Source organism: Phocoena sinus, chromosome 1 (assembly GCF_008692025.1).
Source record: "Phocoena sinus isolate mPhoSin1 chromosome 1, mPhoSin1.pri, whole genome shotgun sequence".
NCBI classification, from domain to species: domain Eukaryota; kingdom Metazoa; phylum Chordata; class Mammalia; order Artiodactyla; family Phocoenidae; genus Phocoena; species Phocoena sinus.
Genome location: NC_045763.1, coordinates 119,600,337 through 119,621,808, shown reverse-complemented (window position 1 = coordinate 119,621,808; position 21,472 = coordinate 119,600,337). Strand labels below are relative to the sequence as shown.

Sequence of the window (21,472 nt, the reverse complement as noted above, 5' to 3'; positions counted from 1 at the left end):
CTGGCCACACCTCCACAATCACATGAGCCAATTCCTTAAAAATGGTGTGTGTGTGTGTGTGTGTGTGTGTGTGTGTGTGTGTGTGTGTGTGTGTGAGAGAGAGGAGAGAGAGAGAGAGAGAGGTGTGTGTGTGTGTGTGTGTGTGTGTGTGTGTGTGTATCTCCCTGAAAAATACAATTCACATCACTCCACAGGCCAGATTCTCCCTTACATGAGTTTGGGGAGAGCCCTACCACTCCCTTTACTCTGCAGAGATGCCAACACGATATGTGGAGAGCATATCCAACCCATGCTTGACCTCCTTAAAGAGATATATACTCAGTGCTTTGACATCTTAAACTCTGAAGCAACTACACTGGGCCTGATAGATTTCCCTAAAATGAACCGAGATGTTTCATTTCCCTAAAATGAACATCAGTTACATTCTTCTTAAGGAGAATGGTATACAGAAGGTGCCAAATAGCTGAGATCTCACATATATTACTGTAATTTGAAAAAATTATCACCAAAAAAGGTTATAAAAGGAGAGGTGCGTGTAAGCTGATGGGCCCATTATCTCAGACGCTGACCACCTGTTAGTCAGAAGAGCGTAGCCACGTTGGCCTCTATCTGCAGCCTCAGCCACCATCACACATCACCATCGGTACTCTCTTCAGCCTTCCACCCTCACCCTCTAGGCTACATCACCCCAATTCTACCTATTCCCCCCAAACCAAGGTCATCGTTCTTCATCAAGGGGACTGTTTCAGAAGTCAACTCCCTGCTGAAATTTCTACTCAATCTCCATGCTCATTTTGGCACAGAGTAAGCACTGAATAAATGCTGTTGACAATGACTAAAATGACACACATCCCTTGCCACAATCACTGACCATGTTTACCAGTTATTCAACAAGTATTTATTATGCCAGGAACAGTCCCTACCCTCCCAGAGCTTGCACTCTACTGAAGACAGGAGGACACTATGTATCTGGTAGACAGTGGGCTAAATTGCTAATGTTAACAGCATCAGCCAGGAGTGAAAAGAACATAGGAACCTGGAGGAAAAAGTGCTTAAATTTTCGGGAAGGGGGAGAGGAAGAGAATGGGACAGTGGAAGCTGGAAGGCAGGCTTCCCAGAAGACAGGATAGTGAAGGATAAGTAGAATGGCTGCCTGGGGTAAATGCAGGAACCACTGGCAGATGGACAGCACTGACAACGGCTGGAGGGTACACGATACACTCAGGGTGCTAGGGGAGGAGTGGGGGGAGACAAGATGGAGAAAAGGATAGGAAGGGATCCCTACTGGAATCTCTACTCACCCCCAGAGAGAATCCTGCCTAGTATCACAGGAAATCATATCAACCCACCCCCACCCAGAAGACCCCTGCAGGGTCTAGAAGGGGAAGGAAGGAGTAGCTCCCACTGCAGGAGGGAATAGCCTACCTCCTACCCCTCAGAATAGTCTATATGAAATGCTATCCAGCTCTTCTCTCCGAAAGGCCAAACCATACCATCCTGATCTCTTTAGCAAATGGCTGTTAGTTCTGATTAGGTGCTCGGAGGCTAGATCAAGCTCCACAGACAGGAGTTCCGTGATAAGAACACAGTTCAAACACTCAACCTCTAGGTAACCTCCCTATGTCCAACTCCTTTCACTCCAGGAATAAATGGCCTCACCAGAGACAATGCCCTTTATTTTTTGATTAGAATTTCTTTGTATATGTGCATCCTGGCTGCTAGTGGTACCATGGGTGTGAAAGCCTCTGAGGCTTAGCTATGATTCTCCACCAACAAGGGAGCAGGGCATTACCAAAGAACAGTCAATAACGTAAAGGTATCAATCTTTTCCAGCTAGCAGCTCTGAGGGCAAATCCTCCAGTTCAGAAGTGAGCAGATCAGCTTCTGTTCTCTGAGCAACATGGCCAGCTACAGGTGTGGTATAATGAAAAGTACATCTTTCTCCCACTATCGCCACCTAGTTCCTTTTTGCAGAATGAACCACAGTAACCAGTGTCTTGTGTATCATTCTGGAGATGTTCTATGCAGAGTAGGCACATATATGGTTTCATGTGTACATGTATATATACATATATATACACACACACACTTTCATTTACATGTATATATTTTTCTACAGTAATTGGTAGCGTGTCATATCCACAGTTCTACACCTTGATTTTTTTTTAATTCAACAAAATATCTTGGAGATGACTTTTTATCAGTTCATAGAGTACACCAAGTCTGTGTAATATCCCATTATTTGTAACCATAATTTATTTTAAAATCCCCTCTTGCTATTTCCGATTTTTTGCTTTTATAACAAATTCTTTGCTTACGTAACTTTATGTATGCATTATTTCATACATGTATGGGTTTACCCTTAACGTGAATTCTTTGAAGGGAATTTGAGGGTAATTTGGGGGTCAAATCATGTGAATTTCCAAAATTAATGATTTCCACATTTTTCTCCATAGGGGTTCTACCTATATCACACACTATGTCAACATGTGTGTCTGGGTTTATTTCTGAGCTTTCTGTTCTGATCCATTCACGCACTTATTCATGCATCAGCACAGTTTTACCTATTATAGCTTTATAATATGTTTTTGTACTGGAAAGCCACTCCTCTGTCATCACTCATCTCTTCCAGGATTTTTTCTGTTCTTGTTTTTTCCCATATTTTAAAATAATAATAGCTAACATGTATTTGGTGTTTACCATGTGCCAAGCACCAGACTCAGCATTTGAAATGTATCTGCTCATCTAGTCAACACAAAAATTCTATGAGGTACGCACTGCTGTTATTTCTGTTGTTTCCATAAGAGGGAACTAAGGCACAGAGAGGCTATGGAACTTGTCCAAAATCACACAGCCAGTGACCACTGCAGCTAGAATGTAAACCAAGAGTCTCTACTCTTCACCACTTTGCGATAATGCCTTTTGCAGTATGAGATTTCTTCTGCTATTTTCTAACTTCTTGAATTGAATGTTTAATTACTTTGATTTTCATGATTGATCACCTAAATGTAAATAATTAAGTCTTTGATTTTCCTCTGAGCACTCTTTTATCTGTATCCCATAAGTTTTGAATATGACAGCATACCAAGGTGCCTACTTTGCTGTTAAAAATTTGTATTGTAATGTTAAATTTATAGATTAATGTAAGGAGAATTAACATTTTTATGATGTTGAGATTTCCCAACCAAGAACTTTCCAATTGTTTATGATTTTCTTCATATAAAACATATGTTTTATTATGATTATTCATAGGCATTTTATCTTTTTAAATTGTTATTTTAGTGGATATTTTCTTCCACTATGACTTCCAACTGGTTGTCGTTGGAACAGAAAACCATAGTTATCCATATGTATTTATTGGACCTCACCTCTTTAACTAAATTCTTTTATTTCTAATAGCTTTCAGTTTATTTTCATGGGTTTTCCACATAAAAATGTATAAACCATATTAACTTTTTGCCTAATACTCATACTTTTTCCCCCACATTTACTGTTAGATTATAGAGATGATAAAAGACATCTTTGTCTTATTCCTGACTTTTAATGAGACTTGAAGATTGGAGATATTGGAATAATGTCCACACTGAGGGTTCATAAAACTATAGAATTTAGAAATAGGAAAAAAAACCTACTTAGATAACTGTAATTATCTTCTTTCTAATTTGTTTTATGAAGGTATTTTTGTATTGTAATTTTCTTTGGGGTCTGACTTGGTAGCATAAACAGCTCTACCTTTAAAATGCGTTTCCTGATGATATCCAGTTTAATGCTTCTTTGTTTGACAGTTTAAATATCTTTAATTTTGTTATAAAAGTAACACACATTCCTTAAAGAAAATTTGGAATATAGAGAGAAACAGAGAAAATCAAATGTTTTTTAAGTGAACTGATTGCCTGCACGCACGAACACACACACACACACACACACACACACACACACACACGCACCCAAGAGGACTCTCAGAGTTAAGGACTTGGTCCTGGTAAGATGGAGGAGGGGAGACAATTGAATTTGAATGTGGAGGAAACTGTTTTCAGAAGAAATTTATTTTTCAGAGTCCAAAAATCTAGCCAGGATAAGCTGATCCTTAGGACTGTTCACTGGGCTGAAATAACCCAAAGAAATCTTTGATTCTCTGACCAATTCTCTCAATCTTTTTGCCTGTCTTCTCCCCACCTCTCCGGAGGAAGTCACCCAGCCGGCGAAATAGCCCCACACTCTGAATCTGTGACCCAGGAGGAAACAGGTTTCTTTTGGGGATTGGCTCAAGATTAAAACCAGACCGCTCCCCACCTGAACATCCCCATTCCTGGGCCACCATTCACTTCCACCGCCCCACGCTGTGTGTCTACCTGCCTGTTCATCCACATCCACGGCAGTGACCTACCTGGGTCCCCTGAGCTGTTGCTGTTCCTCTCACTCTCCCCGTCTTCCTGGCCGTCGGCATTCTGCTGCGTGTGCTGTAGGCTCAGCTTGTGGCAGACCTCGAAGGCCTGCCCCACCGTGCGGACGATTCGCATAGCTTGGCTCTGGGAAGGAGAAAGGAAAGGAGAGAAGGGAGGATGTGGAGACCCTCTATAAGGACACAAGAAGGGCCGAGGTGGGAGAGGATGTGCAAGAGGCATGCAGACAGAAACCCATGAAGCCAGCAAAGGAAAGAGATGGAAAAACCTTATGTTGTTTGGATGTGCACATACAAAGAAGAATGCAAAGACATTTTCCCTTCCTGAAATACTCCAGAAAATAAGAAATTGTCACCACAGTTCTGAAACAATCAGTCAACTGAATGGACAGATAGCGAACATCCCAATTCTGGACTTAGCCCAAGTCCGCCTCCCAAGTTTGACAAAAGTGGTTGATACGCTTCAGAATTCTTTGCCAACCATTATCAAATGTTCCATGGGTTCATCACACTAACAGTAACTCAGCCATGTTTTTTTTTTTTTCTGCTGGAAGCGGTGGGTTTCCCTGGTGTTCCTGCAGACCAAGGGTTGAGAAGCCATGGTCTAAACAGCAGAACCAGCTGAGGCCTGGAGTCCAAGTTCCCTGGAACACGACTGGCAGCCAACGGTATCTAAGGTGAGCTTCCCAGCCTTGCTCTAAAGATATCTCTCATTGGGTCTATTCTTTGGCTACTTCCTTTTTTCTTTTCTTTTCTTTCTTTCTTTTTTCTTGCTATTTAACCTCTTCCTCTAACGGCTCAAGCACTGAGCTTAACCCTAGCTCCCAGTATTCCACTACTAGGACAGCGGGAGACAGGACAAAAGAGCCTGTTCCTAGAAGGAGTCTCAAGTGGCCCACATAGGCCATGAGGAAAAACCACATGCAAGGTTTTCAGGGCATGGTCTTCTAACTGGATAACGGATTATAATTTGCTAATCGGTCTGTTTTCACATTCTTTCAAAGACTCACTGAATGACTTCAGTGAGAGCTATGCAGAGTTTAAGAGCTCAGGCTGGGAAAGCTTCGGTCACTGCTCCTCTTACACCAGTGGTCCCCAAACACTCTGCCACCATTGACTGCACTGCATTTAACTGTGGCCGTCACTCTATGCCTTGAGTCTAAGATTAATCACATCCTGGATGATCTGACGTCAGGTCAGTTGTGACTACCTAATGACACCATCAGTTCACCCCACACATTTAAAAAACCCCAAGGTAACGTCAGCAGTCAAGTAGAGCTTCTCATCAGCAAACCGATGCAACTATAGACAAACGCAGAGTCCAATGTTTTGATAAGCCTGTAAGGCCTTATCGAGGATAAACGTATGATTCATTTACACTATTCACAATATTGAAATTAGCTCACATTTCTCCATTACTATCTTCATGAATCCCTAAGGGCCTTGGATCCCATGTATGGAACTACTGCTCTAATTCACTCTCTGCTAGGTGTAAGTCCCCAAGTCGCTACCCTTACTATTTCCTCAAGCCTGGCATTACTTCTGTGTTCTCCCTTTTCATTTCAGGCCGCAGTATTCACGTTAAGATGAAAAGGCATCTTGGCCAATTGTCATCATAGGCCTACTTCAGATCTCAGTCTACTTCTACTCCTCCTGACGTTCCTCAAACCACTTCCTAGAAGTGACCGCCTTAGTGCTCAAACCTCTCTTCGCCCATGATGCGAACTCCAGGGATGTTCTTAACTGATCTCTCACCTGGAACATCCTGACGTGTCTGGATGATGAGAACTTTCAGTGAGGCAGGAAGAGATGAGTAACTTCTGTGGGATCCCCCATCACCCAGTGGTGGATCAGAGCCTCTGTCCTGTACATCCAACCTTAACTTCCTCCTGTTTACCGAAGGTCAGGCTTAGGCCCCTTCTCACACCACAAGTTTGTACTATCTAAGAGATAACCGCTCTGTCTGCACTGGAAGTTGAGGAACAGCAGGCACCGGTCTTAAGCAAGAAGCCCCCACCTTTCTCACTCCCAAAATATATTTAAAAAGTGTCATTTATGGGCTTCCCTGGTGGCGAAGTGGTTGAGAGTCCGCCTGCCAATGCAGGGGACACGGGTTCGTGCCCCGGTCCGGGAAGATCCCACATGCCGTGGAGCGGCTGGGCCCGTGAGCCATGGCCGCTGAGCCTGCGCGTCCGGAGCCTGTGGTCCACAACGGGAGAGGCCACAACAGTGAGAGGCCCACGTACCGCAAAAAAAAAAAAAAAAAAAAAGTGTCACTTAGAGGGCACAGTCCCTAACCAATCCAGGCCAAGCACATCTTTCACATCTCCTTTGGCAATCAAGCTGTGCTCTGAGAAGGAGGCTGAGCCAGGAAGCTCAACCCTCAGGTGAAAAAGAAGATTCTGTTCCACTCAAAAGTGTTCTTCCCCCAGGCCTCCTTAGATCTGTTGTTACTTATTCTCTTTAGGAGAATAAGAGCAGACTGCCTGTGGTTAATCTTTTACAGCAAAGTTTACTACCAGTTTACCAAATCTTAGAGATGCTATATTCTACCTACCAAATATAGCCAGTGTCCGTTACACAGAGCCTTTCCCCTTTCCCTTCTTCTGATTTTCGGAAATTTTGCTCTCTTACACATCTTTACAAGAGGCAGAAAAGGACAAATTTGGGAGGTCTAGAAATAAAATATGGTAAGTCTAAATGATATGTAGAGATTCCATATTTAATTCCATTACTTCCTTATCTTCCATAAATTAACCCAGATAAATCAAACTGCATAAGTACCTGCAAAGGCTGAGTTAGTCTTTTCCCAATTGTATTATTACCAGAGTACAGACCCGGTTTCCCTCTTAAAAATATATACTCACGGGCTTCCCTGGTGGCGCAGTGGTTGAGAGTCTGCCTGCCGATGCAGGGGACTGGATGGGTTCGAGCCCCGGTCTGGGAGGATCCCACATGCCGCGGAGCAACTAAGCCCGTGAGCCACGACTACTGAGCCTGCGCGTCCGGAGCCTGTGCTCCGCAACGGGAGAGGCCGTGACAGTGAGAGGCCCGCGCACCGCGATGAAGAGCGGCCCCCGCTCTCCACAACTGGAGAGAGCCCTCGCACAGAAACGAAGACCCAACACAGCCAAAAATAAATAAATAAATTTATAAAAAATACATACTCACACAGAAAATTCCAAATTTACTACCACACGCGTTGCTACAAAATCTCAGGTTCTCCTAAGGAGGACATGTTACAAATCCCCCCAACTCTGTAAGTCACAGATACCTCCCTTAACTAACTTTTAATATTAAAAAATGAAAGGGACTCAAGTGTCCCTGAGTCTAAGGAATTAACAGCGGAAAGGACAGGATCTCTAAACTTCTCTTTGGAAGGAAACACTCCGATTGAAGTATGAGGATATAGCTGGCGGGAAATGACTTTTCAGAGGACCTGCATTTCTCATGCATCACACACTGACCGTGGATGATGGGATACACTCAGGACTGAGCATCTGCAGAACCTGGAACCCAGCTCAAATCTCTATTCTGCCACCTTCATCAAGGACAAATGTAAGACACACACCCACCGGTTTCAACCAACTATTTACAAGCCCAAAACGGCCGTAAGGAAGTGGCTGGTCTTAATGCTTAATATTTATACTCTCCGTGTGTCATTTTCACATTTTAGTACATTTACTAGGACAAGCAATTGACCCTCACCTCTCTCTGATTCCCCTGAAAAAGCAGAAAATGCAGACTTAGGGTTCACTGGTCCTGACTTCCCTATGTTAGAAATGACTCCCACCTCCCTGGTCTCCCATTTCCTTCCTAGCCCCCTCTACCAGACCTGCTCTGCAGAACATCTCTGTAACTTCAATGGAAAAGTGAATCACTGATGTTTATAGCCTCTCCTCCACCACACAGAGGAATAAATACATGGCTAACATATATGAGAGCACCTCCCACAGTGCTTGGCACGTACCAAGTGCTCAAGAAATGTTTTATTCTGAGTATGGAATTCACTGCACCAAAGGGGAATTAAGACATAAAACAAACAGTAGTTCAGGAAAGGCTAGGCTTACTTTATCAATAACAGAAACGTGAAGGCATGAAGGGAACTGTCTCTTATGTAGGTATGTTAGCATCAAAACGGCTAAAGCCATCATCTCTCTGTCCCCATAGGAACAGAGAGGAACTGGGCCAAATCATCTTTGGTCTGAGCTTGTATAAAGGTTTCTGCTGTGAGGGAACTGTTGAGTAAGAGTTCTAGACTGGCACATTCAGTGCTAAGTGATTTCATTTTGATTTACCCTTCACTCCTGTTTAATGTGAAGGCTGTATTTCCATTCACAGTAAAAGGACACAGTAGCATGTTTTATGAAGAGCTCTCCACGCTTGAAAACAATCAAGCTACCCTATCTGCTTTACAGAATGATTACATACATGTAAAAGAACAGCCCTTCCCACTCACCAGTCTAGCAGTCAGAAGGGGTTGGGTGGCTCCTAATTCTCTCACAAATGACTATGTGAGTTCAGAGGGCCCTTGACCTTTTAGGCTCCCCTTCCTTGACCAGGAAAAAGTCTACTTTTAGAAGATTCTATCTAAGGACCTCGTTGGGGAATATTACTTGAAGGTGGCTAGGAGGGCCAGCCTGCACCTGGCAGGGGTTGTCACTCCCCTCACTGGTGCCACCTTCTCCCTGCATGGTCATGCTGGCCCCTGCCTGCCAGGCCTACCCCACGTGGTAACTGGGCCTTCCGGCCTTCTAAGCAAGAAGGCTGCACCTCGGAATGCAGGAATCACACATGCTGGAACTTATTTTAATAAGCCATAGCTAACTCAAGAGGGAGAAGCTTTAAGAAGAACCCATTCCATCGGGCCCCACGGGTCATCACGAAGCAGGTGCTCACACCTCCTGACCTTTGCAAATCAAACTGGGGCTTTAAAGTTGTGAAGATAGCCAGGTATGAAGCAGAGCAAATAATTAGCATGTTGGGAAGGCAGCCTTTTCCAGTTCCGGGATATGGGCATTCTCTGGAATTTACTAGGTTTTTAATTTTTATTATTTATCTATCTATCTATCTATCTATCTATCTATCTATTTACTTATTTATGGCTGCGTTGGGTCTTCGTTGCCGCGTGCGGGCTTTCTCCAGTCGCGGCGAGCAGGGTAGTCATCAGATAAGTAAGGAAAGTGAACAGAAGAAGCTCAAAATGCAAGGTGTACACGATGATGAAGAAGGTGATGATGACAATGACCGAGAACGAAGAGAAGACTGGGGGCACACTTCTTACAAGTAAGTGTCTTTCTTAGTCTACTTAGCCTTCCCTAGTGTAAACTTAGCTTTCTACTCCAGTGTACATCCCCCTCCTCCGCCACCCTGTATCTCCTGGGAACTTGAGATTTATCTGCCAAGTGCTTCCGAATTCTAAGGAACTGCAGCCCAGTAAGTCAGTTCTAGGACAACTCACAGGTTTGTAATTCTTTTCATCTACCACAGCAAGAAAGTACAGTGCCCCTCTATTGACCTTAACCAGCACAGAATCTCAACAAAAATAGAGCTGAAGGTCACGTTTCTTTAATGTGTTTTTTGAACCTTAGTAAAAGATTTAAGCTTATATCTACCAAATGATCTCAATCTATAGAATCTGCAATGCTGAAGCAAGAAAATATATCTGGAATTCTACATAGAGGAAGATCCAACAAACTAAGCCTCTGAAATGGGAGATGGATTAGGTTTCTGTCTAACAGGTTCTTTAATGGCCTTGATCATATAATTTGATCAAGGCAATGCCTTGGACACTAGAATATTGCTACTATGGGGAAAGTTTAGTTTCAAAGTGGGTATGACTTTCAACATTGACAGGAGATAGTGGACCTTACAGTTTCCAGTGGACTGCTGGGTTTTCCCTTGTACTCTTGCTAGTTCATGAACCACAGTACCATAGAGAAAAGAAGGTCAAGTTATAACCTTAATACTGTCAGTAACCAGCTAGGGGACCATGGGCAAGTTAATTCACTTTTCCAGGTACTGATTTCCTCTCCATTAACAGAGAGGTTTGGACTAGATCAGTTCTGAGACTTAGGATTTCTGTATTTTTGACTTCCCAACCCAACCCCACCTCAACATTTAAGATACAAAAAAAGAGGCTGCTTCCCTAAATTTAGGACCTATCTCTCCTCCATTTCTTGAGCTTGGCCAGGAAAGTGACTTATTCTTTAGCACATGACTGACATCATCATTCAAAATCCATTGCAAACTCTTAAGGGCAGCTAAACCTCTCCACTGTGGTCCCTAATCTGATGGTGACAGCATTATGGAGGAAATGATTTCTCCTAACCCAAACCAACTGAGCTGTGATTGCAGGCAGAACAATTTCATGAAGATAGTGGGGGAGATTCCTGTGGCTCCTGTTAATCACCAACACTTCATGCACTGATGCGCTAATAAGTACAGTCACACTTCATCAGGGCAGACAGCCACATCCTCCTGGGGCTGGGAGAAAATGACAGGAGCGGGACAGCTACTCCACTGGAGAGGTCAAGAGACCACACAGAGGCTTCACAGGAGTCAAAAGGCCTTGCAAACGAATACTGTCATTATATCCCCTAAGGAGGAGAAACCGGAAAGCCGTGTTATTAGGAAATGTCTCCAATGCTCTGGGCAAGGAAAAGACCCTCTCCTACCCTTCCTTTCTGGCACTAGTCTGAATAGCGCTGGGATCTCCCCACCACAACCCTGGTGATCCTTCCCAGTCACACAAAACTTGTTTCCTGAAGACCATCTCACTCCACATACAAAAAAAACAGCATCCCCGAGATGCCTTTCGTCTTATTTGGTGGCTGGAGAAACTCAAATCCAGAGAGGCTCATGTATCTCTTATGAACTTTGTGTAACAGAGTTAAGTGGCCAAAGCTCTGGACTAGGAAGCAGGAAGCTACGTTTTTATCTCAGTGGCCATGTTGACTCACTGTGCGACCAATGGTAACTTTCATCCCTGGGTCCTTTCTTTCTCCCACTGTAAAATAGAGTCAATATTGACCAAACAAAGATACTAAGAGAAAAAAAGGAAAATCTATGTCAAAGAGACTTGGGCCGTTCAGAGTTAAGGAGCTCTTCATACCCCAGTAACAATTACAGTAGAATCCGGTTACGAGTAGGTCTTGGAAAACAAAGCTACTCCTCAGTTATGCAACTTCCTGATGAAGATAATATAATGCAGTGGTTAAAAAGATGAGCTCCAGAGTCAGACTTTCTGGGTTCATTTCTGACTCCACCACTCATTATGAATTATGTCCCTTAAGTCTCCATAAGATGAAGAGCATGACAGTACCTACACCTCACAGGGCTGCTGAGGGAATGAAGGAAGATAATTCATATAAAGAGTCTAGAACAGTCACGAGCACATAGCAAGTAACCAAAACTGATTGGATATCATTTGACTTAATATAAGGCTAAAACCTGGAAAATCTAGACTAACAGATGAATAGCTGGTAGTATGTTATCTTCCTGCAATATTCTGCTATCTAACTTCTGATGAAAGCCCAACTGAAAAAAAAATCAGCTCGAGATTAAAGTTCCCAAGATGAGAACCACATTGGCTATACAGGTAACTAAAGGAAGATCCATAGGTATAGCATAACAACGGTGCTGGGAGCGAGGCACAGGGAGGTCCTCTACCAGGCAAGCTGAGACACCTGACCCATGTTCTCTCCCAACAGAAGAGACACTCCTGTTCCCCATGGTGAACTGTAAGGTAAGGATGACCCACATGAGAAGCCTGTCATGGGAAATGTGCCATGAGTACCCACTCGGGACATGATGTGACGTGAACAGCAATAACCAAGCCTTGACCTAGCAAGGAGCTCATACAAGGTTTTTCTACGCTATAATCAACACGAGGGCTCTGGAGAACACCCAGGTCCGCTGGCTTCCAGTCAAGAGACCACCATACTGACCTCCAGCAACCCAGAAACATCCCTGCAAGACACTTATACTCAGAGTATTTAGTCCTTTCCCCCTCGCCTCGTAAGTATTCCTATCATGTGCCAATTAAAACTCCTTCCCAAGCTAACTATTACCTCTGCAAACCAGAAGGACTTTACAAGAAAGGAAATCACCAGATCTGGAGACTAACCAGGATAAGCGTGCAAAACCTTGCAGACGTGTTCCCCACCCCTCCCCAACTGTGCTTCCTTTGCTGAACGATTAATTCACTTCTCTTTCCTGGCTTGGCAACTAGCCCTTCCACCTATAGTTCAGCGGCAATGGGGCTCACAGCCCAGGCTGTCTGGAAACAATTCCTTCAGCTGCATGGCTACAGGCCAGCAAAGGGCCTGAGAACCAGTTACAGTCTCAGTAGGTGAGGGTAAAAGGGATATAGAAAATAAAAGAGCCAGAGATCAGGATTAGCTCTGAGAGCTATGAAACATGGAAAACACTGATATGATAGGGAACCAGATGACTACTCCTTTGTCATTGGGCAATAAGAACTTAATTCTGTCCTTCGCTTCAAGATCCAAGTTCCAATGGGCATTGTTCTTAGACTCAGGTTTTGGCGGAAGAACTGGACGACCCCACTGAGTTTGCATTGCCACACTAGATTGGATGGCAAAGCAAATATAACCATCTCCTTTACCTAGGTTTCCTGCTCAAAATCCTTTCGTTCTGCATGTCTCCCTGATTCTAGCCAATGCCTATTCATGGGACCTTGGGCAAGTCACTTAATCTCTCTGAGCCTCAACTTAACTTTACTTATCCGTAAAACTGGGCATGAAAATTACCTGTCTTAACTTCTTCATGTAGGTTTTTGCAAGGATCAAGTAAAATTAAATATTAAAGCACTTTGTAAATTAAAATGTGCCATTTGTAACTTTAATAAATGCCAAGGTCCACAGGGTCCAGTCTCTGGACAAAACTAAAGTCAGATGTAAAGTAGAACACTCAAAATGAATTAAAGGGAATCCTAGTCTTCAGTTGTATCTGTCAAAGACCATTACAGACGATCCAATTCATAAGTCTCAGGAACGCTTTGTATTTCCTTTCCTCTCCTCCCTAGATCCACTACACCTCAAAGCCACACAAGTGCTTTTCACTCTTCCAAGCCCTGAATTCTCATCTCCAGCCCCTCTGGTTTTTCTTTCTCTCCCTCTCCTTCCTACTCTTTCTATCAGTTCTTTAATATGCAGCTCAACTTCACCCCACTTTTCACTTTTTTCCTCTCAACTGTACTATTATCTAAAAGTGAAATCGGGCAACTTGCCCCTTTTTCCTTCTACCTTTCCAGTTCTAGCTCTTTCCATCCAATTCCATGATTTGCATTAAAAAGCTTGGGAATAGGTGGGTAAGGGCACAACTCTCCTTAGAGGAAGAGGCTAAATCAGCAAAGTATAATTCTCTTAATGGAGCTAGGGTGGGGAACAGGACATATATAATAGTAAATCTTGACCCTGTCACGTTTTTATTCTTATTATCCCCACTTGGCAAGGTACCTACAAATCTATTAAAGATGTCTTACAGCATAAGATGCATTAAGATATCACATAGCATCAAAGAAGGGACAAGCAGGAGAGAATTTGGGAGGAGTCCTCATAGAAAGCCAGGGTTAGTGGTTTATGTCTAGAATGGTTGGGACCTTACCATTGCACACCTGTAAGGGACCTTTCAGACACAAATAGTGTTTTCCAAAGTCACCTCTATAGTAAGGTAGTTCCCAGGATATTAACAATTATACATGGAAAAAATATGATTCCATGGCCAATGCAGTTTGAGAAATGCTGCGTTAAAGGGATTTCTCTGACTTTAGGACTTCCCAGCACATTTAAATTGAATAATTTTAACATGAAACATTTCGGATGGTAAATGTTTTACAGGATACATTTTAAGAAATGCTGGTTTTGACTCTCCTCCTCATTTTATAGACAAGGAAACTGAGACCCATGGGTGGATACTGACCCTCATAACATCATTCAGAGTTCCGGGGGGAGAAGAGGGGCTAGAGCCCACGTCTCCAAACCCCAGTTTTGTGTGTTAGACTTCTGGAGGAATGATAGAGAGGACGCATGCCTCTACAGAATTGCAAAAGTTGCATTTACTCAAGCATCAAGGTTACTATACATCAAGGATGGTTACAAAATAATCATCCAGGACAACCAACATCACAAAATCTAACTAGATCCCACATGTCATATTTGTAGGCCACTGAACAGTATACAGAATTATGATGAAGGGTCACCTTAGCTAGTGGCAATCTTCTTTTCTACCGCACATCAAGGTGGGCACCACTCCTGGAGCTGTCTGCCTGCTCCTGTTGCAGAGCCCTTAACCAACGGTCAAGATCTCTCCAGTTGTTCGCATAAAACTAAGTACAAAGTTCAAATGAAACTAAAAGAGAATTGCAATGACAGACTAGTGAGAGAGTTCCCCTATATCTTGCACTAAAATAGCCACCTCCAAACCTTGCCTATCAACAGGGAGATGGCTCACTGTTAGGGGCACTCTGGTTCCATCAGAGGAAAATAAGAGATGACAGCCCCTTTACCTTCTTCTTGGATTTAAAGACGTTACACCTGAAGATATTGCTGGCACCATCTCGAGCGATATAGCTGAAGATCTTCAAGTCTTGGGAATCGTGAGAGACGTAGAAGATCCTACAGGAAGAACAACAGAAAAATGCACTGAAAATGGCATTAGGTTCAAATCTCCAATGAGGAAACCTCTGTTTAAGGACACTCTACAGACAGAGCTCACTCAAGCCAAGTCCTTAGAGAAAGCTTTCTTCCTATGAAAGCCACAATGCAGGAGGCACTTTCCATGGGCTCCACAAACACTGACATTCCAGTGAGTGACCTCCAGATGGGGAAGGGTGGACACAGGTAGGACATGGACCCCATGCTATCACTAGTAAATCTGTCCTGGCAACTTGTACGTTAGAAGGAAAAAATCATTCCCATCCTTATCAGAGCGATAAATCTGCATCTAAGCCAGGGAAATGTGGGGAAGTTTCCTAATACCTGTTCACAGTTACCTCCGAATGAGGAGACTTAGGGAACCAGCAACGCTAACCACATTGGGAGACACTCTGTTTCATTATTGTAGGTCCCTCGGTGATAGTGACTTCACTTTCTGTCCCACTCCATCAAGTCCACGGCTTCCATATATTCATTCCATCAGTCACCCAATCCCCCCTGAGTGCACACCATGGGCCAGGCACTATCCCAGCAGCCAGAGGAACAAAGCAACAGAACATATAGAGCCCCTGAACTCATGGAGCTCATGTTCAGGAGACATCAATAAACAAATAGAAAATGAGTGCCATGAAGAAAAAAATAAGGGACAGAACATGACAGAGCTGCTATATTAGACAGGGTGCTTAGCAGGAAGGCCTCAAAGAGGGGCAAAGACCTAATGATGGGAGGGTGCCTGCCACTGGACTACGTGGGCAAAAGCAGTGCAGAAAGTGGGAACAGCAAGTTTCAAAGCCAGGTGGTGTTTATAAGGCGCTCTAAGCATTCAAGGAATGGCCAGAAGGTCAGCGTGGCTCAAGTCAAGGGAGTGTGGTCAGGGACAGGGTCAGAGAAGCAATCAAGGGCCACAACACAGGAGACCTTGAAGGTCAGGGGTTGTACTCCAAGCGAGACAAGAAGCCATTAGAGGCTTCTGAGCAGAGGACTGACTTCCTGATGCTTTAGACTAAAGAATCCCTCTGGCTGCTGTGGGTGGGTGGTAGGGGTAGAGGTAGAGGAAAGGCCAGGAAAAGGGGAAAATTATAAGCAAGGCCCTAATGGCTGACTCTTAGGTGGCCCTAGGACAGGGTACCACCAGAACCACCAAGCCTGAGTGCTGTCAACATGGGGCAGGGGAGGGGAGTATCAGGGATACATCAGAGGAACTGATTTGGGCACTGAGGAGAGTGTTGCTCTTGATAAACACCCTGGGGACACATTATTTCCCCCCAGAATCTTTTCCTTAATGAAAACACAACTTTTCCATCCCAGGATTTCACAGGCCTGGTATGTCTGAGTCAGTCTTTCTGTGCAGCACAGAGAGAACAGGATTTAGAGTCATATCCACAACTGTGCCCCTTACCATAAGGTAAGCCAGGGAACCCTCAGAGGCTCAGTTTTCTTATCTGTAAAGTGGGACTTCTAATAGTAACACCTGGCAGTGTTACTGGGAAGATGAAATGAGTAAAGTGCTTTTTACTTCTCCTTACCGATATCGCCTCTAAGTAGCCTTTTTACTGAGATTCTTACCAAGGACCCCAAGAAGTCTGAGAGGAACTTTCAAAACAGAAGTGATACAGAGAGGAGGACAATCCCCGGAAGAAATCCAAGTTCACCTTGGGGACCAAAGTTTCTCTGCTGAACTCTGCTAAAAGTCATTTCATTTCATCTCACATGTCCACCAACTCTGAACGATGCTGAAATAGAGGTTATTGTGTTTGTTTAACGTGGCTTCTAAGAAAGCTAATCTAACATTATCGGGCCCGCACCACAGAGTACCCGATCCTTCTAATGATGCCAAAGTGTCCTCCTAACACGGAAGGGACAAGCTAACAACTGCACCTCAGCATCTCCTGCCTGAGCTCCAGGCCCACCCAGCCCGTCTTTCTGGACACACACTCCTGATCTTCTCTCAAGCTTCAAATTCATCACATTCCCCAACTAAATTAATCATCTCCCCTGTAATTCTCAGGCAAACATGGCCTTCCTTCTACCAAGCCCTCTCTTGATGATGGGCGCCATGTCCACTCAAGCCAAAAACCTGGGCAACACCTCTGACTCCTTCCTCCCTTGTTCTCCAATATCGGTCACTCATGACCAAGTTCTCTGCAGCCCACCCCCTTGACATGGCTCTGAAATACACTTTTTCCTTCAGTTCCACAGTACTGCCTTAGTCCACAGGTCCTACTGTTCACCTGGAATTTTGCAACTCACCTAGTGTCTCTCTGCTTCCTACCTCACCTACTGCCAAGCCACTCTCTATATTGCTAGCAAAGTAGTATTTTTGAAAACACAAACTACATCCTAGTATTTCCTTCTAAAAACCATTCAAAGGTTTCCTACTGCCCTCAGACCAAGTCCAAACACCTCAGCATGGAGTATCTATGTTTCTGCTTTCATCTCTCTCCAGGAGCCCGACCTACAGAGCCCTTCAGAACCAGGTGCATACATCTGCCTGCCTTTGCAACTGCTGTGACACCTCCGGCATCCTTGAAGACTTGATTCAGAGAAGCGTTCCCTGCCCACCCTGCCCCCAAGTCTGAGTTGCTGAATGCCCCTGGGTTCACCATTACCATAACACGTTACCTCACACTATGATTTTTATATTTATTTTTTGGAATTTATTTTTTTATACAGCAGGTTATTAGTTATCTATTTTATACATATTACTGTATATATGTCAATCCCAATCTCCCAATTCATCCCACCACCACCCCCCTCCCCTTTCCCACGCTGGTGTCCATACATGTGTTCTCTACATCTGTGTCTCTATTTCTGCCTTGCAAACTGGTTCATCTGTACCATTTTTTTAGGTTCCACATATATGTGTTAATATACAATATTTGTTTTCCTCTTTCTGACTTACTTCACTCTGTATGATAGTCTCTAGGTCCATCCACGTCTCTACAAATGACCCAATTTCACTCCTTTTTATGGCTGAGTAATATTCCATTCTATATATGTACCAAATCTTCTTTATCCATTCATCTGTCTAGGGGCATTTAGGTTGCTTCCATGACCTGGCTATTGTAAATAGTGCTGCAATGAACACTGGGGTGCGTATGTCTTTTTGAATTATGGTTTTCTCTGGGTATATGCCCAGTAGTGGGATTGCTGGGTCATATGGTAATTCTATTTTTAGTTTTTTAAGAAACCTCCATACTGTCCTCCATAGTGGCTGGATCAATTTACATTCCCACCAACAGTGCAAGAGGGTTCCCTTTTCTCCACACCCTCTCCAGCATTTGTTGTTCATAGATTTTCTGATGATGCCCATTCTGAATGGTGTGAGGTGATTCCTCATTGTAGTTTTGATTTGCATTTCTCTAACAATTAGTGATGCTAAGCAGGTTTTCATGTGCCTCTTGGCCATCTGTGTGTCTTCTTTGGAGAGATGTCTATCTAGGTTTTCTGCCCATTTTTGGACAGGGTTCTTTGTCTTTTTAATATTGAGCTACATGAGCTGTTTATATATTTTAGAGATTAATCCTTTGGCTTTTGATTCGTTTGCAAATATTTTCTCCCATTCTGAGGGTTGCCTTTTTGTCTTGTTTACAGTTTCCTTTGCTGTGCAAAAGCTTTTAAGTTTCATTAGGTCCCATTTGTTTATTTTTGTTTTTATTTCCATTACTGTAAGAGATGGGTCAAAAAAGATCTTGCTGTGATTTATGTCACAGAGTGTTCTTCCTGTTTTCCTCTAAGAGTTTTATAGTGTCTGGTCTTACATTTAGGTCTTCAATCCATTTTGAGTTTATTTTTGTGTATGGTGTTAGGGAATATTCTAATATCATTCTTTTAAATTTAGCTGTCCAGAGTTCCCAGCACCACTTATTGAAGAGACTGTCTTTTCTCCATTGTATGTATCCTTGCCTCCTTTGTCATACATTAGTTGACCATAGTTGCATGGGTTTATCTCTGGGCTTTCTATTCTGTTCCATTGATGCATTCTGTTTTTGAGCCAGCAACATACTGTCTTGATTACTGTAGCTTTGTATTATAGTCTGAAGTCCGGGAGCCTGATTCCTCCAGCTCCATTTTTCTTTCTCAAGATTGCTTTGACTATTCAGGGTCTTTTGTGTTTCCATACAAATTGTGAAATTTTTCGTTCTAGTTCTGTGAAAAATGCCATTGGTAGTTTGATAGGGATTGCATTCAATCTGTAGACTGCTTTGGGTAGTACAGTCATTTTCACAATATTAATTCTTCCAATCCAAGAACATGGTATATCTCTCCATCTCTTTGCATCATCTTTGATTTCTTTCATGAGTGTCTTATAGATTTCTAAGTACAGGTCTTTTACCTCCTTAGGTAGGTTTATTCCTAGGTATTTTATTCTTTTTGTTGCAATGGTGAATGGGATTATTTCCTTAATTTCTCTTTCTGATCTTTTGTTGTCAGTGCATAGGAATGCAAGAGATTTCTGTGCATTAATTTTGTATCCTGCAACTTTACCAAATTCATTGATTAGCTCTAGTAGTTTTCTGGTGGCATCTTTAGGATTATCTATGTATAGTATCATGTCATCTGCAAACAGTGACCGTTTTAATCCTTCTTTTCCAATTTGTATTCCTTTTATTTCTTTTCCTTCTCTGACTGCCGTGGCTAGGACTTCCAAAACTATGTTAAATAATAGTGGCAAGAGTGGACACCCTTCTCTTGTTCCTGATCTTAGAGGAAATGCTTTCAGTTTTTCACCATGCAGAATGATGTTTGCTGTGGGTTTGTCATATATAGCCTTTATGATGTTGAGGTAGCTTCCCTCTATGCTCACTTTCTGGAGATTTTTTTTTTTTATCATAAATGGGTGGAGAAATTTGTCAAAAGCTTTTTCTGTATCTATTGGGATGATCATATGGTTTTTATTTTTCAATTTGTTAATATGGGGTATCACATTGATTGATTTGCATATAGTGAAGAATCCTTGCATCCCTGGGATAAATCCCACTTAATCATGGTGCATGACCCTTTTAATGTGTTGTTGGATTCTGTTTGCTAGTATTTTGTTGAGGATTTTTGCATCTATTTTCATCAGTGATATTGGTTTGTAATTTTCTTTTCTGTAGTATCTTTGTCTGGTTTTGGTATCAGGGTAATGGTGGCATCAGAGAATGAGTTTGGGAGTGTTCCTTCCTCTGCAATTTTTTGGAAGAGTTTGAGAAGGATGGGTGTTAGCTCTTCTCTAAATGTTTGAAAGAATTCACCTGTGAAGCCATCTGGTCCTGGACTTTTGTTTGTTGGAAGATTTTTAATCATGCTTTCAACTTCATTACTTGTGATTGGTCCATTCATGTTTTCTGTTTCTTCCTGGTTCAGTCTTGGAAGGTTATACCTCTTCAAGAATTTGTCCATTTCGTCCAGGTTGTCCATGTTAGTGGCACAGAGCTGCTTGTAGTAGTCTCTAATGATGCTTTCTATTTCTGCAGTGTCCATTGTAACTTCTCCTTTTTCATTTCTTATTTTATTGATTTGAGTCCTCTCCCTCTTTTTCTTGATGAGTCTGGCTAAAGGCTTATGAATTTTATATTCTCAAAGAACCAGCTTTAATTTTATTGATCTTTGCTACTGTTTTCTTTGTTTCTATTTCATTTATTTCTGCTCTGATCTTTATGAATTCTTTCCTTCTACTAACTTTGGGTTTTGTTTGTTCTTGTTTCTCTAGTTCCTTTAGGTGTAAGGTTAGATTGTTTACTTTAGATTTTTCTTGCTTTTTGAGGTAGGCTTGTATTGCTATAAACTTCCCTCTTAGAACTGCTTTTACTGCATTCCATAGGTTTTGGATCATCATGTCTTCATTATCAATTGTGTCTAGGTATTTTTTTATTTCCTCTTTGCTTTCTTCAGTGATCTCTTGGTTATTTAGTAACATATTGTTTAGCCTCCATGTGTCTGTGTTTTCTACGTTTTTTTTCCTGTAATTGATTTCTAATCTCATAGTGTTGTGGTTGGAAAAGATGCTTGGTATGATTTCAATTTTCTTAAATTTACTGAGGCTTGATTTGTGACCCAAGAAGTGATCTATCCTGGATAATGTTCCATGTGCACTTGAGAAGAAAGTGTAATCTGCTGTTTTCGGATGGAATGTCCTATAAATATCAATTAAATCCATCTGGTCTATTGTGTCTTTTTTTTTTTTTTTTTTTTTGGCGGTATGCAGGTCTCTCACTGTTGTGGCCTCTCCCATTGCGGAGCACAGGCTCTGGACATTCAGGCTCAGTGGCCATGGCTCACGGGCCCAGCCGCTCCGCGGCATGTGGGATCTTCCTGGACTGGGGCACAAACCCGTGTCCCCTGCATCGGCAGGCGGACTCTGAACCACTGCCCCACCAGGGAAGCCCCTATTGTGTCATTTGAAGCT

The 21,472-nt window shown here is 42.8% G+C and overlaps 1 protein-coding gene across 7 annotated transcripts in view; it reads right to left on the bottom strand.

Moving 5' to 3' along the window:
* Nucleotides 1-21,472, bottom strand: part of LOC116758533 (carboxyl-terminal PDZ ligand of neuronal nitric oxide synthase protein) — a 307,707-nt gene that overhangs the window by 38,211 nt on the left and 248,024 nt on the right. For all 7 annotated transcript variants that reach the window (XR_004351186.1, XM_032641463.1, XM_032641472.1 and 4 more), the window contains 2 exons: nucleotides 14,934-15,042; nucleotides 4,388-4,529 (listed from right to left, as the gene is read on the bottom strand). Coding sequence is in view for 6 of the 7 variants with exons in the window: in XM_032641463.1 (XP_032497354.1) it covers nucleotides 4,388-4,529; nucleotides 14,934-15,042 (251 nt within the window). In the remaining variant the exon portion in view is untranslated. The remainder of the gene's footprint in view (nucleotides 1-4,387; nucleotides 4,530-14,933; nucleotides 15,043-21,472) is intronic.